This window comes from Anthonomus grandis, chromosome 22 (assembly GCF_022605725.1).
Source record: "Anthonomus grandis grandis chromosome 22, icAntGran1.3, whole genome shotgun sequence".
Classification (NCBI taxonomy): domain Eukaryota; kingdom Metazoa; phylum Arthropoda; class Insecta; order Coleoptera; family Curculionidae; genus Anthonomus; species Anthonomus grandis.
This window is the reverse complement of record NC_065567.1, coordinates 20,459,539-20,486,731: the sequence shown is the minus strand read 5'-3', so window position 1 is coordinate 20,486,731 and position 27,193 is coordinate 20,459,539. Positions and strand designations below refer to the sequence as shown.

General features: G+C 32.1%; 1 protein-coding gene across 1 annotated transcript in view; it reads right to left on the bottom strand.

Annotated features, from left to right (window-relative positions):
• Window positions 1-1,008: 1,008 nt before the first annotated feature.
• The window catches only part of LOC126748494 (solute carrier organic anion transporter family member 5A1-like), a 33,508-nt gene continuing 7,323 nt past the window's right edge, over window positions 1,009-27,193 (bottom strand). Inside the window, exons 2-11 of the mRNA XM_050457760.1 lie at window positions 13,714-13,852; window positions 10,841-11,153; window positions 7,037-7,610; window positions 6,621-6,977; window positions 6,397-6,561; window positions 5,975-6,337; window positions 5,705-5,918; window positions 5,504-5,652; window positions 5,252-5,440; window positions 1,009-3,166 (exon numbers count right to left, since the gene is read on the bottom strand). Of these exons, the coding sequence (XP_050313717.1) occupies window positions 2,931-3,166; window positions 5,252-5,440; window positions 5,504-5,652; window positions 5,705-5,918; window positions 5,975-6,337; window positions 6,397-6,561; window positions 6,621-6,977; window positions 7,037-7,610; window positions 10,841-11,153; window positions 13,714-13,805 (2,652 nt within the window). The 5' untranslated portion in view covers window positions 13,806-13,852 and the 3' untranslated portion in view covers window positions 1,009-2,930. The remainder of the gene's footprint in view (window positions 3,167-5,251; window positions 5,441-5,503; window positions 5,653-5,704; window positions 5,919-5,974; window positions 6,338-6,396; window positions 6,562-6,620; window positions 6,978-7,036; window positions 7,611-10,840; window positions 11,154-13,713; window positions 13,853-27,193) is intronic.

Genomic DNA, 27,193 nt, shown 5'->3' with positions numbered 1-27,193 from the left:
AGCTTCATCAGAGTGTAAGTAAGTACTTTTAGAGTACTCTAGCAGGTCATCTAGCTATAAGATATGATGATGCTTTATTAGCGAAACATGTAACCTTCGTGACATATAAAAAGATGTTTTGAGACTGAGACTTGGAGTTTTTTATTTTTTCTCTAGTTACGTAGGTCTCGTTGAGATAATGGACGAGTTCTTTCAAAGTATCTTACCATTTTAAAATCTAGATTAGATACGTCAACTTTTGAAATCACTTGCCAAACAGTGAAGTAATTTTCTTTCCCAGGACAGTCAGTTAAAGTTGAGAAATGATAGTCAAAAGACACAATTTTCAACAAGTTAAGCGAAAATCTGATAATTTCTTAATAATGTAAACAGTTTTGTTTGAATTTACTATTGTAATTTATCGAAGGGTTATTCAGGGTTACATTAAAAAAAATTGTAAAGAAATTCAAAAATTTGTGACCCCAGAACTAAAAAGATCAACAGCGGGTGTCAATTTTTGTCGGTTTTCTATGAATGCCTAAAATTTTATAAGTTCTAAAGATGGATTATTTAAATATTTGTTTTGAATCCATGAGCACCTGGTCTATTGGCAGTTTTCGGCTTATCGTTCGTTTTTGGGACACCCTGTATATAAGGTATTCTCTTTCATCAGCTTGCGTTTAAGGCCAAATGATCGATTTTTCGCAATGCTTATTGGCTATTTAAATAAGAAAATCAGTGATGTCGATGATCTCTTGGGTTGTATTTCCATGTATTGTTGAATTACCACTGATTCTTAAGCTAATTATTTAATGTTTTTTTCTTTTAAAATGTTATCGTCTATTAAAATTTAATTTACTAATAGTTTTTTAAGAACTCCGTATTTTGTTATGTAAATCCATGTTTTTATTTCAGTGTCTTAGGTCATTATGATAGCCATGAAAAAAGCATGCATCATCATTTCCATTATTTTCAGGAGAAAATTATAGCCCGATGACTTTTCTCTTTGGGTGTTAAAATAAAACAAAATTTCAATTGTTCAAAGGTGTAATATTAAAAACCACATTACAAACTTAAGCACATTAAAAATTAACAAAAAAATAAAATAAACACGTTGGTATTAAAATATAAGCTACAAATTAAATATTTTTGTGGACCTCTACTTCATTTCATACACATTCTCTTTTTACTTCATCTATCTTAAACATTCTAATCACACTGTATATTGCCGTAATATTTTCGAAGTCGAATCATGTACCTATTTACAGTTATAAGTTCACTTCTGGTGTTTTGCCATTGAAGGGTCAAAATTAATATAATTTTAGCAAGTCTTATAAAAACTATTATCTTTGGTTTAATTATATTTTATAAACTTGGCCAAAATCGGCAAATTATTGTTTGTCTCAGATCAATACCAAAAATGAAGTCAAACTTTCCGAAAGAAATACAACTATTGTATACTGTGGCACAGAAATTAACCCGCGATTTATTTAATCTATAAGTACAAGCTTAGCTGAAGATTTATTAATATACTTGGAATGTTAAGTTTAGTAAAATCGATTAGGGTTTAAAAGTCTTAAAAATACTCATAAGTACCTCATAATCAGGGAGAGATCAGATTCGAGGAAAATATCAGTGGTACCAAAAAATAAAATATAACCGAATAATTTCACCTTTAATTGTATGTATACAAAGCCTTCAAAAATGTATTCTATGTTATGGGTACTTAAATGATCTTTTACACTGACACAAACGTAATTTATTGTTTTCCAATATGGAATTGCTTGAAGATTTGCCAGGACGAATTGATTGTAAAAAATTTAGGCTTTTATAAGTAACTTCAATACTTCGCCTTGTATACAAACATTTAAATCCCTAATCCAGACTGCTAACTTTTCCTTAAACCCAAAGTAACGAAATTAATTGAAAGCTAAGGCATTTCAAGGAGAATAGTTTATTCAAATTTTAACTTAAAAATAAATTTGTGATTGTTTGACAATATCATTGATATGCAAGTAACAGTCTTTTTTTTTAATAATTGACACGCGCGTTAAACCACGACAAATGACGAAGTTCGGCATACTTAAATAATAGTCAGCAGTCTGGATTGACTAAAACAGAAAATAATAATATTCAAACGAGATTCTGGGTGGCCGGTTAGCTACACTACATTTGATGCAATCAACTTACTTAAATGGCAAAGAACTAAAAGCTCTGTTAATCTTTATGATCTAAATTAAAAATAAATAAAGTTTAATCGGACGCTCTTTTGCGAACTCTCGTTAAAGCTAAGTTTTGTGAAAATTGGAAAGCGTGAAAATTATGCAAGTAGAATTTATAACCATTTTGGAGGATATGTGTTTAATAAAAGTATTGCCATTAGCAAGTAATTCGAAGATTTGAAACCATGTAGGAGGGTTGTAAGTAACTTCGCTTATTAAACTTTGCCATGAAACTGTTTACCTAACTTACCGAGTATTTTAGTAAAAATATATTGTTCCAATTATTGTACAAACTTTAGATTCCGTAAGTTAGCAATAATATTATTTCTTGTATATTTTATTATTTAGTTATTGAGCGACCGAACTGTATATTATAATCGGCAACACTGCTTTTGTTATTTTAACTTATAAATCGAAATAATTCGACTTTATACAAGGACAGATCCCTGAGTGTGCAGACATTATAATCTGTTTCTTAGCTGTTAGGGTATAGAGTTTATTTTATTAACTTTCACTAATATTAGTAATTATCATTATATTATGTCATTAGACAACATTAGAAAAAATATCACGTTTGTACACCAAGAGGAACCTGTCACTTAATAACACTTTAAGATACTAATAATGCTAAATCTTTAAAACTAACCAGTTTAAGAGCTAACCTAAACGTTTAAGTAACCTAAAAAGGCAGGAATAAATCATAAATTAACTAAAAATAAGACCATTGCACTAAATGTGACGCCTCTTAAGTCCCACATCGGTTTCATCCACCTGGGGCTCGATTTTCTCTTCGGTTGCAGCTGCTTTACTCGCAGCTAAATGGGCTTCCAATGCTTCCTTTACTAGCTTCATTGTTTTTGGGGAATTCGGAGGTGGAAAATCATGTGCTGTCACTGAACTTAAATTTCTCGAGTGACAACGGGAATGAGACCTTGAATGTCCTCTGCTTAGACCTTCAGCAAATACTAAAAAGAATATTAAAAAAATTATTCATGGTAATATAAAAATCCTGCAGTCTCCCTCTACTTATGTATTAAACATCATTCAGTTTTTTAAAATTTTCGACATGTTTCGGACACAGCGGTGTCCATCATCAGGGGATAAATAAGTATGGACTATTTCTTTACTTTCAAAATTATTCACGTTTAATTGTTTTTTTTTGAAATTTAAGGTAGCCAGATTATTAAGCTAGGAAAATCGAGTTTTAAATCTTTGTTAGTACAGATCTTTTAGGGAACATAGTACCAATGTTTTCTTATAGTATATTGAAGTATTATACGAATACAATACGAATACAAATAATAAACTAAAAAAAGTTCAATAAACAATTAAGCATCGAAAATAGGCATGAAGAGGAACGTTGCAGCGACAAATGTGTCAATAATTTAGTAAAAGTTTACTACAACTAACCTTTATCAAAAATTTCTAAGCAAATAAAGTAATGAATACAAAATCAAACCATGAATTACTAATGAAATACAATGCTGGATTCGAATAAAAAATAAACTTAAAAAGATACTTAATTAAAATAAGGCTAATACTGTACTTAATAACCATTGGAACAAATTAAGTCAACTTATAAAATTAACCAAAAATAATTATTATTCAGATTTGCTAGATAAAAATAAATTTAATATAAAGAAAATCGGGAAAATTATTAATGAAGTAACAAAATCGAATCAAAGTAACTCCAATGATAAATGTAATCTAATTGGTGAGTAATAACCCAATAACTAACAATATTGACATAGCTAAGGCTTTAAATAAATGTTTCTCTACTGAGAATCCAACAAATACTGATATAGATATGTCCTAACACCTGTTATGGAACCTGAGATCTTAAAATAAAAATAAATTCTTTAAAAAATTACATATCATCAGGAGAACATCATAAAGCGCAAAAGATCTGTGATTGATATCTAAGAACGCCGCTTACTCATATTATATTTAGAACTCGTTCTGTTCCTTTAAGCTTCAAGACATCTAATGTAGCACCTATTTACCAAGAGGGTTCGAAATCAGAATTATCCGACTACAGGTTTGTAGTATAAATAAATAATTTTGCAAACATTTTTGAGATATTTAATTTAAAAACAAGACTCTAAACTGAACATGCAATTATATCTCAAAATAAATATGGATTTCGTCCAGGCTTGTCTACTACTGACGCAGTACGCAAATTAACCTATTTAATAAACAATTCAATGAACAAAAATAAAAAAAAGTTTGGCCATCTTCTTGGATCTAGCTAAGGCCTTCGATACAGTACCATATGAGAGACTTATTAAAAAACTGGAAGATAGTGTAGTGAGAGGTTTGGTATCCCGTCTTTTTGCTGATTTTCTCACGGACAGAGATCAAATGGAAAAAATTGGTGAAAGTACTAGTATGAAATAGCGAATCTCAGGAGTCCCTCAGGGCATTATTATTTAATATATACATTAATAATATATCCTCATTGAATCGCGTTGGAACTTTTATATCATACGCAGACGATACTGCAATTTTGTGACGAAGAAAATATATGGATTGAAGTTAGAGGTATGGCGAAGCGTAGTTTAACTCTCATAAAAAACTGGTTAAATATTAACTATCTTTCTCTTAATATTTCTAAAACAAAATTGATGTCATTTTCCATTTATAAATCAAATCTAACTAATTTCGACTCTATACCGCTAACACTTGATCAAGTTACTTACTTTGGTATAAAATAATATAAAATATCTTGTTATAACTGACGAAAATTTAAAATGGAAAGATCATTGCTTTGACGTCTCAGCCAAGATTTGCAAATTAATATATAAATTCTATTCACTTAGAGATATACTATATTTTCAGATATTAAAATAAGTCTACTTAGTTCTGGAATTGAATCAATTTTAAAGTACGCTTTAATTAGATTAAACAAAATGTAGTTTAACTACTTTATAATCAATAGCTCTAAGCGCGAAACAAGCTTAGGCGCTAACATAAATTTTTGTATTTAATATTAAATTTCAAAAAGGTTTAATTGTATATCATATAATTTTGTAATACACAATTTGACTTACATTTATCTAGGCTTATAATTGATCCAACGATCTCGTTAGCAGAGATGACTTTATCTTCATCCAAAAGTTTTCTTCTGCGAACTAACCACCAATCGGTCAAAAAAATGCCCAAGGCCAAAATCTTGATCCCTGCACATAAACCTACATATCTGTAGCGGAATTGTTCGATGTCATACAACAGACATCGGCCTACGAGCGAAAAAATGCATACAATTAATAAATACAGTTTCATTTAATACAATTAAGTTTTACCTCCTTTTGATCCACATGTACTTTTCCACAGTAAACAAGTAGAATCAATAAGATTTCCAAAAAGGATTGGTGCTGGGATGTATCCGAACAAGCGAAATATAACAAACTGCATGCCCAATGCAAAAGATCGTTCTTCTTCGCTGACAGACCTAAAATGCATATGTCATAAAAAATATACATTGTGTAACTACTCAAACGTACCTTAATACTATCATCAATAAAGGCATCTGTGTGATTGCCACAATAAACGTCATAAAAAATAGTAATATCAAAAATGGATATATTGTATGACATTGTGAATTGCATGGTCCTGCCGTCGCTACAGGCACAATGGTCACCTCAGAGTAGTCACTCTCGAGTGGGGAAGCGTAATTTATGGAAGAACCATTTCTTAAGCTCATGTTTTGATGTATACCTAAAAGCCAAATATTTAATCATTAAATTAGTCTCTCAATTTTTAATGATTCTTACAGGCACAGTTGGTGTAATTAGAGCTTAAAATGGCAGTACAGCCCGCATGACAGGGGCTGAAATATGTCAATCCATTGTTTCCACAAACAGGTTCAACGTCATCCATACTGCACTCGCAACCAAAGTTACAAGCAGATGTGAGATTTACTTGGAAAGGCTGATTGCTGCTGAAGTAAGGAATGGTAGTTCCCGCCATTTTAAGATTGTCACATCCCAAGAAGAACAATAGGCCATAGCACAATAGACATATTGTGTTTGATATTAAGACAAACTGTACAGCTCCTTTTGGCCTCAGTTCCATCTTCTTAAGTACCAAGCCTCCCAAAAAGATTCCTATGCAGGCTCCGGGTATTGCAATGGATCCTAAAATTATTTAACTTATGAAGAAGGCATTTATGAAAAAATATTGTTTTGTAGCTTACCAGTAAAAACACTGGCTTGGCTTTTTCCCAAATTAAACTGTGTTTCCAAATATTTGGGAAGAAACACCACAAAACCAGATACTATTATAAGTTCCATGCAGGCTCCTAAACATGTGACCATATAAACTGGATTTGAAGCTAACCTCCACATGGATCTTGGTATATCTGGAAAGGATTTATTACCAGATTAGAGAAGTTATAACCTCACCTTAACCTTTATACACCTTTAATATCTTTTCCATATGCATCCGTGTCATCACTAATATTTGTATTCGCATTGACCTGTTTCTCTTTATTGCCGCTACTCGTACCGGCAGCATTTGCTGCAGCCTGTTTCTCCATTAAACGTATTTTTTCTTTTTCGTGTGTAAGTACTTTTGGAAATGAGAAAAACGGTATGGCTACGATTATAAGCAACAATCCACACAGTAAAAAGCCTCCCCACCACATGCCAACCCATTTGCTATCGCCTGCACTGATTGAGATGATTTTTGATAGTGAGTCCATGTGGAAGGAAAGAAGATAGGCGCCTAGGAGAAATCCAAGAACTGGACCAAATGCTGCCATACTATACATACATCCTTAAAATAAATAAAAAATGCTTAAAATCGTCGTGGAGCGATGAAAACAAAAGAGTTACCAATATAAATAGAAGAACTTTCTGATCGTACATGGTCATCAATATAAGTAGTGCCTAGTGTCAGAAGAGGAGACCCTCCACAGCCTAAAAGTAATTGGGCTAACACAAACAATAGCACAGGCCCGGTAGTAGATGGTGAGCCCTCTATGCAATTATCTTCTCTAATATTATTAGGTGCTAATGGCGGAGATGGCAGTCCAGAAGATAACCTTCCTAGTCCCCCCATATCCTCATGCACAGGTACAGTTCGACACATATTTTCTTCGCTATTGTTTACCTTTGTTACCCCAAGGTTCTCATCCGCAATAAAATGCGGCACCATGAAGATGAGAGAGCCCAACCCCATTATTATCGCCCCTACCCCAATCCATACTGGAATATGCCGCCGACTACCCAAGTAACTAACGAATATCACTGTTATCACATTTCCGATTTCATAAGATGATGCTACTAATCCAGAGAGACTCGACGGTATCTCGAATCGTTTCTCAATTGTGGTTATCACAGAATTGATATATCCAGAGCTTAATGCTTGCTGTAGGGTCACCAAGAAGGAGAGTAATAATACGAAGAACTAAAACAAAAATTTTAATATAATTTAAACATAAACCTATTGCATCATATAGAATTCGTTGTTGATCATCTCATGGAGTATAATGTTATTATTATTTTATTATTAAATAATATAAAAAATGAAGCCAAGTCAACAAGTCACAAGATATACTGTTCCGCTGATCGATAAGATTCAAGAATAGAAGTGTAAGCATAAACGATTATGCACTTGAGTTAAAGTAATGAATGAATACCATTGTAAATTATTAAAATGCAAATAACTAAAGTTATTGGCACCCACCGGCATTTACATTTCATGTCACTGTCTCCGGATGTTAATCTATGCAAAATTCTTGTTTAAACCCAATTGTGATGGCCGGTCGTTTTAGCCATGAGAGTCGAATTAAAATTATTACAGTTATTTTTAAGATTTGATTCATGTTTGTTTAGATGACTAACTGTGTATGGTTCTTATTTGGACTGGTTGTTAAGGAGAATTAAATATTTAGTTAGCTTGTAACGTTTATACAAAAGATTTTTGTTTTATGTTTAAATCGTTTTAAATATGTATTTAAATATACCATATATTTAAAACATGTCATTGAATAGTATTCTAAACAGTTTAATTAAATGACACTTATTGGGTCATTTCCTGGTTTAAAAACTGGACTTCATAAGTGCAGATACTGTAAAATAATTTGGCAACTGGTGTTAGAATATGCATGTAGTGTTATATTTTATTTTATTTTCCTGATTGTTGCAAGCGTCACATATTCTGTATAGTTGAGGACTTTCATAAATAACAAAAGACAAATGATAAAATATTTCTGAACAATTAATTTTGTTATTGAAAAGTTTATGAAGTATGAACTAAGATAACATGTTTCTTCTAGATTCTAGGGAACATAGTTTAAGTATATTGAAAAGTTCAGTAGAAAAATAACCTTGCGTAGGATAAATGGAGATCTTTATATGCTTGATGTGTCGGAAACCAGATTACTGCCGCATATTTTAATTGTAGTGGAATAATTGCAAAGAAAAGTGTGTTGATAACATAAAAAAATCATGAGTACACCTTACTAGGAAACCATACATTCTCGACGATTTAGTAACCATTGACTCAATGTGATTCACAAATGTCAATTTACTGTCAAATAAAACACTGACGTCTCTAAAGTTTGTCGCCCTGTCTAAAATAATATTGTCAATGTGATAGTCATAATGAATATTGTTTTTGCTGTATAAGTCATTATTTGACATTTTTTAATATTTAGATCCAGTCGATTCTTTATACATCATTGGTGCAATTCCTGTAAACTCCTTTAAATTTTCTCAGTCTTGAAAAATCAGTATTTATGTTTTGACCAATATCATTAAACAATATATCGAAGAGCAAAGGTCCCAGCGGTAAATAAACTGTGAACATGAGCTGACTAAGGATGTCTGACCTATGACCATGCAACTCCACGTATTGTTTTCGTCCACAAAGGTAAGACCGAAATAATTCTAAATAAAAGCTGTCACAGCCAAATCAGTCAAGTTTATTAAGTAGAATTGCATGTCAAAGCAATCGAACGCCTTCGAAAAGTCCGTATATCGACCTGTTCTTGGTTATCCATAGCCTCTGTAATGTACTGTGTAAATATTAGCAACTTAGAAACAGTAGAACGCAGCAATAAACCCATGTTGATTAGGTATAAGTTGCCCAAATACTATAGTATATGTCTCATTATAAATCACAATTTCAAAAACTTTAGCAAAGTTATTTATTGATACCGGCCTATAGTTTGTAACATCCGATTTTTTTCTCTTTTTTAAAAAAATGAAACAGAGCCAAGAACCGGATAGCAATCACAAACAAACAATGCGAGGATTTGATCAGGACCAGAAGTCAGTTTTATCCTCCTAATTGCTATTTCAATATTATGTTATGTAAACTCATTTTAATGTTCTGAGCAAAGGTGCTTGAGCCCCACTTCTCAGAATATTTGTTGAATTATGTATTGTGAAAGACTGCTGAAAGAACTCAGAATAGGCATTAATTCATTCATTTCCATTAAAAAGCAGATTGTTTGGCATTCCGTTTGATTCGTTTTTATTATTTACAAATGACCAGAAATGCTTTGGATTTCAACCTATTTGATTTTCCGTTTTTTGTACACATTCTTTATATGACGTACTGATATCTGTTTGTATTTTGGCACGAAGCGATTTAAATTGTTCAAAACATTCAATATTGTTAGTATTTTCTATTATACCTATATGTCCTTTTTTTAATGTCACGCGTAAACCATTGTGGAGTATGTAGAATGTAGACGGGACTTATGATGTGGAGCACATAAGTCAAAAAGTTCGTACAGTTTACTATAAAACAAAGTGCAGGCAGTAACAATTGAGCATTCACTCAATAAAAAAGACCAATCAGTGCCAAACATTAGACTATAATAAATTAATATCTGCTTTTTTAAAGTTAAATTTATTTTCTAGATTCTCGAGTTTTTAAAGTGTAATGGATAAAGTTGGGTGATATGGATCCTCATGTGTTAAAACATCAATAGCTTTTTAGAAATCTTGAGGATATCTTATTTTTGCAAAGAGCTAGTTTTTCAGAATATATATTTTTACTGTTATAGTAAAACCCATATTTATGAAGTAATTGTTAAAATGATCTACCATTTCTTTAAGATAATATATCTGGTTTAATAAATCTTGTTTTGTATGAATTATTTTTGGCTTGGTTGATAATTTTGTTCAATTTATTTCCTTAATTTTCGGTAATTTTTGTTCGAACTTTGTTATGGAATGAAAATGGCAATATCCTATATATATAATGAAAACAAAAACCTTATGTATTAATAAATGAATAATACTAATTTACCATATGGTCTCGATTAAATTAATATAAGAAAATATTAATTTAATTGTAAAACTCAAGCCCAGCACTAGTAGTCGGGTGAAGTATTTCGATATTGTTGCCAGTTTAAGTCGGTGTAAGTGACCCAATTCTTAATGCGCCACAAATACTGCCTAATGCCTCTCGTAGAGGCAAGCGTGGATTTGTTTTTTCCGTTATTATTTTAATTAAGCGATTATAAAATATAAATAAAAGCGTTTGTTTATTGTTTAAAACTCTTATAAAGTATTTTGGGAACTTTTCCTTATAAAAAAATTACTTATTGTATTCATTATACTACAATCAAATGTCTGACTTGCCCTTGTATGCTTTCTGAATTATTTTTTTTCATAACCTACCTTGATGCTAGCAAGGGTTTGTACACAAGAAGGCCTAAAACCCAGAATGCCACAGTCCTTTGAATCCCTAAGTATCACAGGTGGAGGTTCACTGGTTCTCCCCATAGTTCCGACTGCGGCTACAGCCCTATGAGGGTCAAAACCTGACGAGGGGTTTCGACTGTGACATTTTATCACCACAGTGTCTGTACCATGACAGAATGCAGTGTTGCATTTGGCTGTAGACCCCACCTCCTCTGTACATGATTCTGCTTGCTCCTCTGGTATGCTTTCGGAATATAAGCCAGTCATGGCATACATGGACTCCTGGCGCCTAAAATTAAAAAAAAAATTAGTATGTAAGCCCTGTATAAATATTATTAGAGTACTATTTGGGTATACCTTGAGCTTAAACTCCTTCAAGGACAAAATAAATCGATGTAACATCATTTTTAATGGGGCTTTTGAAAGCAGAAATGTAACTTAAATCGAATTCGAATTTGGGCAGGGCGAATCCATTATAGTAGTGGAAAATTTTAACCTTGTTGGGAATGAAAGTAATTTTCCATAGGCTATAAACAATTTTCTCTTAGGAAATTATTTGGATTAAAAATTAATTAAAACTGTTATGTATATGGACTTTTTCAAGGCAATGGAAGTTAAGAAAATTACTTAAGGGACCATACATGAAAAGAGGAAAATATCGTGGGTAGTCTTCTTTGAGAAATTACATTACTATATCAAGTAGTATATCTTTTAAGTCGTATATTTCCGTAATAAGCTTATAACAATTTTCCTTTAATAAATCGTTTTATCAGACGTACTAAGGTTTGTTTTTATTAGAGACGACTAGAAAAGTCAATTAAATTTAATGTGTATATGGACGTTTGAGGGCAAAGAAAGTAAGGAAAATTACTAGCGAATGGAAAACAGGGTATATAGGGTATATCGTCGGTGGAACTGAATCTTATTTGAATCTAAAAAGAAAAATATTTTTGGTTTATTCTTCTTGGGGTGTGGTTCAATCACACTGACTATATTTACTGAAGACTAGACAATTAGAAATTGCTTTTCGGTCAATAAATGTAACTTCTATTACAATTTTTGTTGTTAGTACTGAACCAACTGATTAAAGGTAATATCGGATTTTCAAGCAAGTTAATTTGTTTCATAAACAATACCGGATCATGTGGTTAACCTAATAAACAATTTATTATTATTGTGGGAAAGTCAGATATAATTTTAATAGAATTATCGATGGTGGAACTTCTTAAATTTTAACACAAAAAATTGAAGATTGTTTGTGTAAAAACAGTTTTATAAAAAAAGTTTTTCGGTTACCCACTGTTCGTTAAAATATGCTTTATTAACTATGAGCAGGGGTTTCAAAATTTTTCAAGTTAAGCGCGAGAATGTTCCTAACTTCGGAAAGTTCTCGTTTTAATTAGGTACGAAAATGTGACATGGCAACGAACCAAGAAAATAAACCAAAAAAACAAATATGGAATATCCCATAAAGTTTGTTGGCCGTGCCAGAAAGTTCCACCTTTAAATGGCTTTGACCCATTAGCAGAGGTTAAATTAATAATGACAATTATTTAAGCAGGTTACTGCCATTTGTAATTACATCCCACGACCGTTTTGATTAATATATCACCCTTTGTTTATACATTTTATTGGATTCAAATAATGACAACCGTAAATTTCCAGAAAAAAAAATTAGAGGAGTTAAATCTGGAGAGCCTGCGGGCCAATCCCTTGTTCCTCGTGCATCCATTTGCCTAGAATCGTTCAAGCAAATTCGGAAGGAGAGTTCCATCTTGCTGGAAATACAATTTATCTTTAATAAGTTTCATAGCTTCATGTTGTATTTTAAGCAACTGTATCTAAATGTTTTGGAAAATTTCTTATATCCAAATTAATTTAACTTAAGAAAATTAATTTAAGTTAGAAGAAATTATATCTAGAACAGAGTTGTCTGCCACCAATATAATTTTGTTATTTTTAAGTTATCGTTCTTTAGTAGAAAAGTATTTTCCGCTATTACACAGACAAACTTGTAACTGTTCTGCTTGTCAAAAGCTCTAGCATCCTTGAAAAGAAATTTTATATATAACACTATGATGGTTCTTATCCACTTAAACAAGAACACATTAACAAACTGCATGCTTCGAAATGTGGTGTAATAGAAGGATGCTCAGGATATCATGGACATAAAGAAAAACACACGTGGAAATACTTTGAGAAATGGGTAACAATAGTTACAATATTTAGGACATATAATGAGAGGACAGCGGTATGAGATACTTAGACTAATTATGCAAGGAAAGATGAAGCATTGGTAGGAGAATATCATGGTTGAGAAATTTAAGGGATTGGTTTAACTTTAGCTCAATAGAACTTGGATAGCAATGGTGGTATTCAACCTGCGATAGAAGATGCCTAAGGAAGAAGATAAATTATACACCAATAAAAAAAAGAGACAAAATAGAGATATTGAAGGGTATCCCTAATTTTTCCAACTAGTTTTAATTTGAATCAATTTTTGCAATTTCGATATGTTCCCACTTTGAAACACAATATGCCTCTACTTTGCATTAAAAAGGCTGACCAACGTCAAGTCGTCCTACGCAATATTAAAGTAGTCAAAAGTGCGCTTATATTTCAAGATTTAACGGCCGATTGCAACGAAGTTATCCTCGCTGTTAAATTTAAGTATTAAGTGATGAGAGCAAATATTTCTGGTTTTATTCACGAGTGGCAATTGAATGCTGCATGTAAGTTAATTTAGACCCACTTGCATACAAAGTAAGTAAAATATTCTCAATTCACCCTTTAATATGGCTCTCTCTTGTTGCCCTGGACTGGTTTAGTAAATTATTTTTACATATTACCTGTGCCCTTTGCATTGTCCAGACGTTCCAGTGCTTTGGCCTCCGCCGTCGCTACTCGCATTAGGGGCTGCGCCCCCTTTTTCTGTTGTCATCGTGAGATTTCGGTGTGTTTTTCGGTTTTACATAACCAACATGCGATCTGAAATTAAACAAACTCTTAGGCATTCTAGAAGATATAAATTACGTTATTTTAATTTCTTATACTAAGATCCTAATAGTGGTAAAATTGTAACATTTTTTACCCACGACTAGCACCATAAGAAAGAGTATTCCCTCTAAGTGGACAAATACATCAAAAATTGCAGGATGCGTGACGTGAACCAACATAACGTGATAAATTGAATGTTTTTCCTAAACCAATCCATCATCTAACTCATTCCAATTTCTTGGAAATAATTTTTCAGATTAAATAACATTTTACACAGAATAAACTAAATAAATTCATCAGACTCCCCCAAAGCCCATTTTCCAGTACGTCAAATATCTCAAAACGTACTGTATAATTTGAAGGGTTTGCCAACCCTACTATTTAAACTAAGAGTGCCTCACTAATAAAATAATTCAAAATGAATGGGTTCGCTACTTACATAACGGTTAAGCGATATGGAAAGGCAAAAATGAACTCTGCTGTTTCAAAATAATTTTGCGTCAATTAAACCGGTTGGTCATTACTCAGGCATTGAATCTGTAATAAAACCACGACAGACAATGGCATTCGTAAGGTGTTGGTCGTAAAACAAAGGCAATAATGGCAGTAACTTCAAAAGGACATAAAAACTTCTATGGAAATAATTGCCACACAGAGTGGTAGAATGCAAGACATGTGTTCTTTGATTTTATAGTTTGCGGTATTAAGAATCGATGGGTTATCGATAAATAAATTTAACAATCCTAAATGACTATCAAATTATTAGGATTCATATTTTTATACAAGGTGTTCCAGTGGCGCAAAGGTACTGCGTAAGATTGAAAAATTACATTTCCCAGGACTCCTTACATCTCGTAAATAATGGGGAAAATACAGAAATTATAATTTTTTTGACTACATAATAAAAAATGAGTTAATTTTCTACACAAAAAATGTGCCTTTACTGCTGAAAAATTCGTATATCGTATTATTCGTATTCTAGATTTATTACTGGTTTAATTTGTTGCGCATTGGATTAAATGCGTCCTTTGCAATGAAAATGTTGATTACAAGGTGTCTCAAGTAGACCTTATTATTTTCGAACAGTTTTCAATTTTAGAACCTATAATTGCCATATTAATTAGTTATCATTTCACGCATAATTTTTTAATAAAATGCATTTATTTGAGAAAGAACCAATTGAAATACTCATGATGATTGGTTTTGGAGACCGGGTGGCACTTTCTCACTTTGCCATCGCAGTTCGACAATTTCTTGATGAAACTTTTCCTAACAGATGGATTGGACGAAGAAGATCGGTTGAGTGGCCACCAAGGTCGCCGGATATAACCCCATTAGATTTTTTCTTATGGGGCTATTTGAAGTTGGCCAAATAATGTTGATGATTTAAAGCAAAAAATTCGACAAGAAATTAGACTAATCGATCCGCAAGTGATGGAAAATGTGCAATTGGAAGTTATTTACCGACTCCGAAAATGCACAAAAAACAAATGGACAACAAATTGAACATCAGTTGCAATAAATATTGTATATTTTTTTATTTTTTAATGTGGTAAGTTTTATTAGTCTATTACGTCAAGTTTGACAAACCGCTGACTTTAGGTATGTATATGGTGTGTTACACAGAAAGTATTCAGAATATATCGTAGTATTGTAGAACGTCATAATATACAGGATCTTCCATTTAAAAAAATTAATGTTGACGCCATAGTTTCTATTTGAGGTGTAGAAAAAGTGTCAATGCTAATCGACGTGTCCAAAAAATAAAAGAAGAAAAAACACCTGAATTTTAAATGAATTTGTTCTTTTCACCGTGAATGCACTGTATATCTTTATCCATATTTTACTTTTCATTTTTTGATGTTTGGATAGACACAATAGACAGTCGAGGGGACGGGTTTTGCCATAAATAATTTTTCCATTTTTAGGACTCATGATGTATTCAAACCTTTTTGCATCCATTCCTTATTTTGTGCTATAAATATGGTTTGTGTTCACTTTACAGCCATACATCTCTTCTTAAATTAAAATAACGATGCCTTATGTTTCTTATTTTGCTTTTGGCATTTTTTGCATAAAATATACATCAATGTTTCTTTAACTTCATTTTTTTATGGCCAAACTAATATAATGAACCTATAAAATGAACTCCGAAGTTCTTCGCCACTATAGGTCTATTATAAGCAGATTTTAAATGGAATTCACCTAAGTGTAGTAGGAGCGAGATTCCAATAAATATTGAGATAATTCGAAATTTATTTAATAGATTATGACGGGGTGTTAAAATATCTATTTTTTAAGCTGTTTATTTGATCATTAGCATTAACAATAAAAACATTTGAGGAGGGGCAACTGTTTCTTTTAAAAACAGTGAAAATCTTGTACAAATTTTGCCAACAATTAATTGCACGCTTCGTAACAGAATCTTCTTTGAAGTTGCAAAAAATTTATTTTCATAATAAAATAATTAATATCGTCAATTTATTTAAACTGAATTTGTGGATATTAAATAAAAAATACACGTACTTTTACCAAATTCTTCTATCCCGATTTTAGTCAACTCACCATTTTCAAAAAAAACGCTACTTTCATTAACATTTTTTACATTAAAACTTTTGATAAGTGCGCATGGGATTTTAGACGTTGTCATGGTGACCAAGTGTTTTTATATACTTGAAAGCCTACCTGTGATAATTATGTATGTATGTATTTTTGTATTTTTTTGCAAAGCAATTAAACGTTCACTATTGGATAAATTCTTGAAGTCTATTCTCTAATTTTCCCTTTCGTATATATACTGTAGACTTAAGAAAAAAAAGGAAAAAATGTAAAGGAGTAAAGCCAAGGCAGTTACCAGCCCTAGCAATAATCCTTTAATGTGGATCAATTTGGCTTAATGAATCTCAGAAGATTACAGCATAATATATATAGTACGTCAGACATAAACCAACACCAAAATCTTCTTTAAAATGTTAGAAATGGTCCTAAACTTATGCTGAAACTAATTAAGTTTTCATATGCAAACCTGTTACATATTATAAAAATTCTGTTGAAAACGTCAATAATATCAATAAACAAAAAGCAACCTTATCGGACACCAAACAGAGTAACCATGTCAAGGAAATTAAAAGCGATTTAAATTCTGCTACAGATATGAAACTAATCATTGAATTCCAAAAGCTATCAATGAGGTAACCTCGCGAAGCTTGCGTACTTGTATATTGCCTATATTATTAATCTGCAAAAAAATCCTCTACTCTCGTTCGACTGAAATCAATCAATTTATCATACGAGGACGAAAAAAGGTTGGTCTAGGTATTGTTAAGAGGTATTTGAATCATAATGCAACATTTTTTTTATGGTTTGCTTCTTTAACTGACCTACTTTCTCGGGTAGTTGTAACCGTAAAAACGCCTACGAAACCAGATTCGTGAATTAGCAAATTCAGTTTTCGGACACAAGATATTTAATTTTCACACTTTGTGCTGCAGAACTTATTACCCTCATAGGTGACACATCAGAGTGAAATAGAATATTAAATAAAAATTTTCTTACCATTTCAAAACCTTAAACTCGTACGACGATATTAAGATTGAACTTAATAAAAGCAAAATTAAACTTTACAGGTAAGCTATGCCAGTGCACTTATTGCATTAAAATACGTGTTTAAAAATAAACAAGCAGAGAACATAAACAAATACATACATAAATGACCTTAAACTTAACATGTAATTTTTAAACAAAAAATATATATATTATTATATTCTCGCTCTACTAGGCAAATATTGCATGTGAACAACTTTTCGGTATTGTATATTAGGCTTGTTGCTCGGGTATTACAGAAGTACATTTAAATTACTTGGTTTTATGCTTTAATGTCATGTTAAAATATATAGATTTTTTTTAACAAACTTAAATTATTTAAAATATAAATGAATTATGCTATTTGGACATGTTTTTTTTGTAGGTCAACGTGTAGCTTAATTATAGTTCAGTTGGCAGTCACACAAGCGAATGTCTATTTGAACTTCTCTATCTAAAAGTCAAATATCTCAAAATTTAGTAAAGATAAAATTATGCAATAAATGGCAGTAAATAAAGAAACGAGTAACCTATAAATATTGTTCAGGGTTAAAAGTAATTCAGCCACAATTTTTTGAGCTATCTATCTCTAAGTTCAGTTATGAATTTAACAACATATTTGGTTAAATTCATATAGATAAAAATCGGTACGTCAATGCAGAAGCTTTCCTATATATCATATAGACAATCATTAACACTTCGACAAATAGACAATCACATTGCTTTTAATATTTAACATAGATCGAAATCAAATGCTTACTACGTCAATGGACAAGAGTTTCTATGGAGTATATTGAAGACCATCAATGTTCTGATAAATAGCAGCATATCTTGGTTTTTGGTTAATTTCATATAGACAAAAATCGATGGAAAAGCTTTCCTATTCATCAACCTGATAAATAGGCCCATTTTTTTTTAAATATTTAAAGACAGGACTCAAAGGCTTAGTACATCAATGGAGAAAATCCATTAAACTTCTGACAATAGACAACAAACTTTTTTTTAAAAAAATATTTTACACAGACATGAATCAAATGCTTAGTACGTTAATAGCGGAGATTTTCTTTGAAACATATTGAAGACCATCAGTGTTCTGACAAATAGGAGTTTCTTTTTTTTTTAAATTTCATATGGACAAAAATCGATGGTTAGTACGTCAATGGAGAAGGTTTTCTATCCATCAAACTTCTGACAAATAGACAACCACATTTTAAAAAAATATTTTACACAGACATGAATCAAATGCTTAGTACGTCAATGGCGAAGAATTTCTGGGGAACATACTGAACACCATCAGTGTTCTGACAAATAGGAGTTTATTTTTGTTTAATTTCATATGGACAAAAATCGATGGTTAGTACGTCAATGGAGAAGGGTTTCTATCCATCAAACTTTTACAAATAGACAACCACATGTTTATAAAAATATTTTACATAGACATGAATCAAAGGCTTAGTACGTCAATGGCGAAGATTTTTTGTGGAACATATTGAACACCATCAGTGTTCTGACAAATAGGAGTTTATTTTTGTTTAATTTCATATGGACAAAAATCGATGGTTAGTACGTCAATGGAGAAGGTTTTCTATCCATCAAATTTCTGACAAATAGACAACCATATTTTTTTTAAAATATTTTACATAGACATGAATCAAATGCTTAATACGTCGATGGCGGAGATTTTCTGGGGAACATATTGAACACCATCAGTGTTCTGACAAATAGGAGTTTATTTTTGTTTAATTTCATATGGACAAAAATCGATGGTTAGTACGTCAATGGAGGTTTTCTATCCATCAAACTTCTGACAAATAGACAACCACATTTTTAAAAAATATTTTACACAGACATGAATCAAAGGCTTAGTACGTCAATGTCGAAGATTTTCTGTGGAGCATATTGAACACCATCAGTGTTCTGACAAATAGGAGTTTATTTTTGTTTAATTTTATATGGACAAAAATCGATGGTTAGTACGTCAATGGAGAAGGCTTTCTATCCATCAAATTTCTGACAAATAGACAACCATATTTTTTTTAAAATATTTTACATAGACATGAATCAAATGCTTAATACGTCGATGGCGGAGATTTTCTGTGGAACATATTGAACACCATCAGTGTTCTGACAAATAGGAGTTTATTTTTGTTTAATTTCATATGGACAAAAATCGATGGTTAGTACGTCAATGGAGAAGGTTTTCTATCCATCAAATTTCTGACAAATAGACAACCATATTTTTTTTTTAAATATTTTACATAGACATGAATCAAATGCTTAATACGTCGATGGCGGAGATTTTCTGTGGAACATATTGAACACCATCAGTGTTCTGACAAATAGAAGTTTCTTATTGTTTAATTTCATATGGACAAAAATCGATGGTTAGTACGTCAATTGAGAAACTTTCTTATCCATCAACCTTCTGGCAAATAGACAACCACCTTTTTTTTTAATATTTCATATAAGCAAGAATAAAATGCTTAGAACGTCAATTTGACCTCTCTCCTAAAAATGCTAATTGTGTAAATTTGAAAAAAATGCGTTTTTTTAAGTGGTTTCTGAATTTTTTTCAGGTTTTTTGACAAAAACCTAGACAATTAGAATTATTAAAAAATTATAAAAAAAACTTTCTGATCCTCTGTCCAAATGATTAAAAACTTGTTGAAAAAAGCAATGCAGATAATTCACTTTTTCGAAAAGCTCGTTTTCAAAAAAAATAAATAATGCCTGGAAAAGTAGAAAATAGTTTAAGTGCCTGGAATACAAAATTGAAGAGAAAAATGCTTTTTTTGTTTCATCAAACTTCAGGGGTTCTATATATTAATTTTTATTCTATATACTAATATATTAATTTTTCTTTCATACTAATTCTATATACTAATATATTAATTTTTCTTTCATCCAGGCAGTCGTGGTTTAAAAATGTAAATTTTTTTAATTTAAAAAAATTTTTATAATATATTTTAAGCTATTCAACTCCAAGTCACTCGTTCTCTCTCTGTCAAAGCCAAATATCTCAAAACCCAATAAAGATAAAATTGTGAAATAAACGGCGATGGTTTAAAAGAGAGTGAGCTGTAAATGTCGCTAAGGGCGCAAAGGCAGTCAGACATAACATTTTGAGTTATCCAACTACAAGTTCAGTAGACAGTTAAAAAAGAACAGACAATAACAATCACTAAACCCGCTTTTTACATACTTGACATCAACATTCCTATTTCTGCTCTATGGAGCCGTCCTGTCTGAAAGCAGAGAGACAAAGAAGCAGCTGCTTTTATATTTTTACCCTGATACTTGTTTGTCTGCGCTACATTTTCCACTATATTTTTAGAGTATGTAAGAACTACTTATACGTTCCCGAATAGCCACGAGTTTTTGTGACATTACTAGGGTGCATATTCGCATTGTTCTTGGAAAAGTAAACTTCCAGTTTAAGGAATTACTACAATTAAAATGGGACTTTTGCGCAACAGAAATAAAATCCGCATGTTAACGAAAAACCCGTATCAGCATTTCCTCGAAAACACTTCAGAAGTGTTGCCGTAAAACACTATAAGCCCTTATCACTTCACTTTCGCAAGGCAAGCACCTTCTAAGACTCATGATAAGGCTCGAATATGGTTAAAAGGTTAAGATTTATCATTTTCTTCCGTTAGTTGCTTAATGAATGGTTTATATTTTCTAGCAATTATTATCAGTTGGGTGACGTCAGTGAAACAATGAGCCCGGGTATTTTTAACAAAACATATATTCTGTTTAATGAGCATTTTATTTACGGAAATGTACTATTAAGGATTTTGAAAGTCTCGGATCAGAATGACAGTGATGGAAGCATGTAATAATGTCATTGGCAAATTGATTTAAGAGAGGTGCCAAATGACCTTTCTGAACAACAGATTGTCAAATTTAACGTTCACCGCTAACCCAGCGTAGTATTTTATGGACCAATAATTCATATATCAACTTTGTCAAAAGCATTGGAGAAGTCTCCAAAGATCCCACCAATCAATTTGACCTCTTAAACCAAGAGGTTTGTTGATAATTTATTGGTCTTCCCAGCTGAATAATAATATTCTTAGAGGCATTAGAGATCTGTCAACAATTAATCAACAATTATTGTCCCATTTTTCAACAATTAGTAGGGAGAGTAATGATATTGGTTTTTAAACTTAATGTTTGTAGAGTTTTAGTGAGTCATAAAGGTATTTTAAAGAAAAAAAGAGGAATGCCATTGGGACATCATTTTTCCACTACATGTCAAAAATTAAATAGTTGGATAGGATATACTAATTTACTTATAACTTATACTGAAAAATATGATACAAAACAGTTCAACATGGCGTTCCACAAGGTACCGTGCTTGGACCTATCCTTTTCAATGTCTATGTAAATTATCTCTGTAAACTTGAATTTGATGGAAAACACATTGCATTTGCTGATGACGCTGTGGTGATCTTTCATGCGAGAAGCTGGGTCTAAAACTAAAGACCGGTTTTACTATGGTTAAGGACTTTTTAGATACTTTTAAATTAACCTTAAATATTAAAAAATCCCAATATATATCTTTTTTTATAACAATGGCAAACAGACCTATATTTGATCAAATTAAGCTTGAAAATATAAATGAAGCTTTGCAAGAGGTATCCCATATTAAATACTTAGGCACTGTTATCGACAGGCATCTGAAGTAGGATCACCATGTGCTTTATCTTAAAAAAATTAAATTAATTCTTATGATTTATATGGCAATAGTGGATCCTCTTCTAAGATATGGCATTATTGTGTGAGGTAAAATGTATGACTCCCACCTAAATCAATTAAAAGTAACTCAGAATTATATCTTAAGAATAATTTTAAACAAATACGCCCCAAATCAATTATATTCTAATGAAATAAATGACGTAAAAATGTTATATTATATCCTTGCAGTGTGCAATTTTGTGCAAGGTAATAAAGAATAAAAATCAAATAATGTTTGTCATATATAAACTGCTCAACAATCGAACTGGATATTTTATAAATTACCGAAATTTGCCTAAAAAAATAAAATTCATCAAGTTGCGTTTTATGCTTTGAGTAAATCCTGTTGATAGCAAATATTTTTTGTCGTTTTTTCCTTTTTTTCATACATTCTTATCTCTTTTAAAGAATTCGGTTTCAAAATCCTAACAATTTAGTCACATAAAAGTGCTTGTAGAGACTTTATTATTCTCATTGTTACCAATAAATCTCTTTACTTTCTTAAAAATAATGGTTCTACGACGGTTAGAAACAGTGCAACTCGAGCAATTAGTACGTTGGCTACAGGAGGGCCTAACTCAAGAAAAAGTTGCTAACCGGCTAAATGTGTCCCAAATATGTAGAGACTGGGTCTGCAGCTTACAGGCATGGTGGAGGCCGAGAACGTGCTACAACTCATGCTCAAGACCGCTATATAACAGTAACCGCAAGAAGAAACGGAACATTTACGGCTTCGAGAATTAACAGCTACTTAAGGCATGCTACTGAGAGGGTAAGTTCTAATCAGACTATTAAGCCGGGCGTCCACCGAAAGCGGTGCTGTGCTGTGCTGGGTGGAGCGGCGTTGAGCGGTGCTGGGTTGCCAATGCATTCTTATGAAGTACCGTCCACTAAAGCTGGGGCGCTGTGCGGCGAGACAAGCTATGTCGTGCGGGGCCGCATGACTTCGCTTTGTGTTCGATTGACGCTGTGCGGAGACGGGCAAACTCGTTTTGTTTTTTTTTTATTAATTACGATAAAAATGAAACAATTCATTGAAACTGTGAGATTAAATCCTTGCCTATGGAAAGTAGATGAAAAGAACTATAAAAGTCAAGACGCACGTGATATTGTCTGGGAAGAAGTCTCAAAAAAGTGCAATATAACAGACGGTAAGTTTAAATAAATAAAATTAAAATCACACAAATTCACACATAATTAAAAATTAAAAACAAAATTAAACACAAAATTAAAAAATCACACAGATTGGTCCGAAAAAGTTAAGATAGAAAAATGAACTTTATTTCACTCCATCTTTTAACAGAATTAGCTCTAGAGTCCCATAAAGTCGTAAAAGTCACTATATTATTTATTTGGCATCCTGTATTTTAAAAACAGTTGGATAAAGATAAAAGTGTGATACATTAAAGTTTTTAGAATCTAGTGTGAAATGTGAAATCCAAAAAAGTAACAATATTAGGCTGTTTCATTCAAAATAAGCAATAAATCACTATATTATTTATTTGGCATCCTGTATTTTAAAAACAGTTGGATAAAGATAAAAGTGTGATACATTAAAGTTTTTAGAATCTAGTGTGAAATGTGAAATCCAAAAAAGTAACAATATTAGGCTGTTTCATTCAAAATAAGCGAGTAGGGGTGTAGTTTACAGTAGTGTGGTTACGTAAAACACCCTGTATACCTATATTATTTATCTATATTCCATACTTACCTAAAGTAAATGGTTACTAAGGTATAGGGTGTTAAATTTTAATATTTATTTTTATTTATTCTTTATTTTAACTCGAAAAGAACCATTTATTCAAGAAATTTGGTACAGGATACTTAAAATAAATACAAAACGTACGACAATTTGTTTTATTACTCCTGGTTATTTACATAATTTTATCTTGCCACGGAATCCTTCCTGTGTCAGAGTTAAAGTAGTTACAAAAGTTCTGCCTTATGGCAAAAGATTCAGCTGTTGCTCTTACACCTCTATGTGCTAATGGCAACCACTGATTTTCAGGCAAACTTTTTCCTAATTGTTCTTCATTTATATTAGGCGATCTACCTTCCCTAGTGCCTAAATAATTATGGCCATCAATACTACAGAAAAAGTTTTCTTGTAGTTAAAAAACGATGAACCTGAATTCGGTGGGGCTTTTATAACCACATGCTTGCCGTCTATAGCACCGACACATTTTGGAAACTGCCATCGTTCTCTAAATTCCAATTCATAGGCTTTCCAAGACTCTTGGTCGGGCATTTTCATGAATGTCGGTTGCAACTGGGACCAAAGGGATGAACAAACTTCATTAACTATCTTTGAGACAGTTCTTTCTCCTAAACGGAAACTATATCCAATTGTTTTGTAGGAATCGCCCGTCGCTAGAAATCTAAAAAAAAAAGTTTTTTTTTAATTTTATTAATATTTAAATTAGTTTTTTTTTTTTAGGAAAAGAGGCTAAACGGGTATGGAAAAAGTTAAGGGATTCTTTCAGGGACGCTTTAAAAAGGCAAAATGAATGTAAAAGTGGGGACGCAGCACCTGCGGTAAAACGGTTGTGGGTATACCAAAAACAAATGGAATTTTTGATTCCATATATGACCAACCGAAAAAGATGTTCCAACGTAGCTGACACGCAATCATCAAACGAAAATACAATGGAAACATGGCCACATGAAGAAATACAAACTCAAAACGAACAATCACACAGTGACTTTGAACACACGGTAGTGACTGACGAAGAAACTCAAATAAGTAGTAGAGAAACCCAAGAGAAAAATCCTGAGTTTATAGAGCCTGTTAAGAAGAAAAAAAGTCAATGGCAAGAAAACGTTGTATCGATAATGAAACAACAAGCTGAAAAAAGGGAGGCTAGGGCTGCTGAGCGAGACGCTCAAAGAAAAGAATTTGAACAAAAATTGCGGTCGAATGATCCTCTTAAGGAATTTTTCAACAGTATGTATTTAACAACAGCTGCTATGCCTCCACATTTACAAGTTTCCATTAAGCGAAAAATATTTGATGCTGTTACTGAGGCGGAACTGAGTAATTTTACGAGCCACGCCAGCAGCAGCACTGGTACTCACGGTTCCCAACATTACTTTCACACACTACAGCCACCCCAATATTCGAACTCAATTTATAATAATCATAATCATCATCATCATACTTCTACTCCGCTACCGTCACCACAATCAACATCCAACCAGTCATCAAGCGACGAAACTGCAGGAAGCTACTTTGGAAATTGGAATTTAGATAATCCATAATTATTATATTAATATTACTATTAGCTATTATAGCAGAAATATTAATTATTTATTTAATACCTATTAGATTATTTTTTTATGATGGAATAAATTTGTGTCAGGAAAAACTAAAAATATTACTTTTAAATAATCAAAAAAATAACTTACCTTAAACATACACCCAAACGCTCCTCTGTTGTGACACTTTCTCGGTAGTTCGTATTAAGCTTTATAATTTCAAATCTTATTAATTCATGAATTTCCACAAACTGAGCTCTAGAAAGCCTAAAGTAATTTTTAAACTGCTCATCACTTAACACTGGAATTAATTTATGAAATTCGCCAAATTGTTTTCGCTCTACTAAATGATTTGATATCCAAAATCTGTGTTTTCTTTTATCCGCCATAAGCAAACAACTTAATAAATTATTTGTATGCTCATCTTCGGAATCATCCTCTTCTGAACTTAAATCAAAAAGATTCTTTTCAATTTCTATATTATTAAACATAATTAAAAGATTAATAATTTATAAGATCATATTATGCTTGCTAACGCACGACAAACTTTTGGTGGACTGTCCAACTACAGCTTTGCCCAGCACAGCACAGCATAGCCCAACGCAGCACAGCACAGCACCGCTTTCGGTGGACGCCCGGCTTTAGAAGAAGATTACATGCGTCCAATTTAAGAGCCAGAAGACGTGCCACACATCCACGGTTGACGGAGGAACATCTGATCGGACATCGGAAAATTTGATGGCGCCCACTACCCTTTTTGGTGGCCGCACCGATTTAGTGGTGTAAGAAATGAAACAATGAACGCTATACGATATAGAGACATTATTATAGAAAACATAATTGTACCATTTTTTGGTGCAATATGCGAAGAATTCGTTTTAATCGATGATAATGCGCGCCCGCACCGTGCGAGAATTGTCAATGATCGCATTGAATTTCATGGCATTACCAGAATGGACATCCACATTCACCCGACATGAATTGCATTGAACATGTATGGGCCGAAATGTCTCGAAGATTAAACCTGCTCGAACAGCCACCTCTAACCTTAGAACAACTACCGGAAATATGGCAAAACATTCCTCAACACTACATTAACAACTTAATAAGAACTATGCCAAACAGGGTGACAGCACTAAGACGAGCCAGGGGTGGACCTACGAGGTATTAATTTTCATGACAGGACTTTGGGGCACGCTTTACAGGGTGTAATTTTATTTTAATTTTTCCTGTTGTGTGTTAAAAATTTAATTTTTTTAGGAGATATCTGTTTATTTAATTTTTTTTGGGGCTATTATTGTGAGTGAACTTAATAGAGATTTATTTATTACATTTAATTTTGTTTTATTGTAAATCAAAGGCAAACTAAAATTGCAGATTTTTATAATATCCACTTCGATTGTTAAGCAGTGTATATGAAACTCGAGCCAATATGGCTAATAATTTAAATATTCCACAACCTAAGTGTGACTTAAATTTACATTTCATGTCATATCTAGGACCTAAATTTTACAATTTAATCCATGAAAATATTAAGAATGTGGTAAAAAACAGAAGCAAATTCTGTTTAAGAGATATTCTTGGGAAAATCGTGATAAGTTTTTACGTCTATTTTAAATTCTTTTAATTTTATATACTATGGGTATAGGTAGTGTGCAATGTTTGTAAATTTAAATTTTTGTTTTTCTATTTTTTGTAGAAATATTTTGGTTTATTTTTTTTTTCTCAGCAGCTATGCAAATATAAATAGGT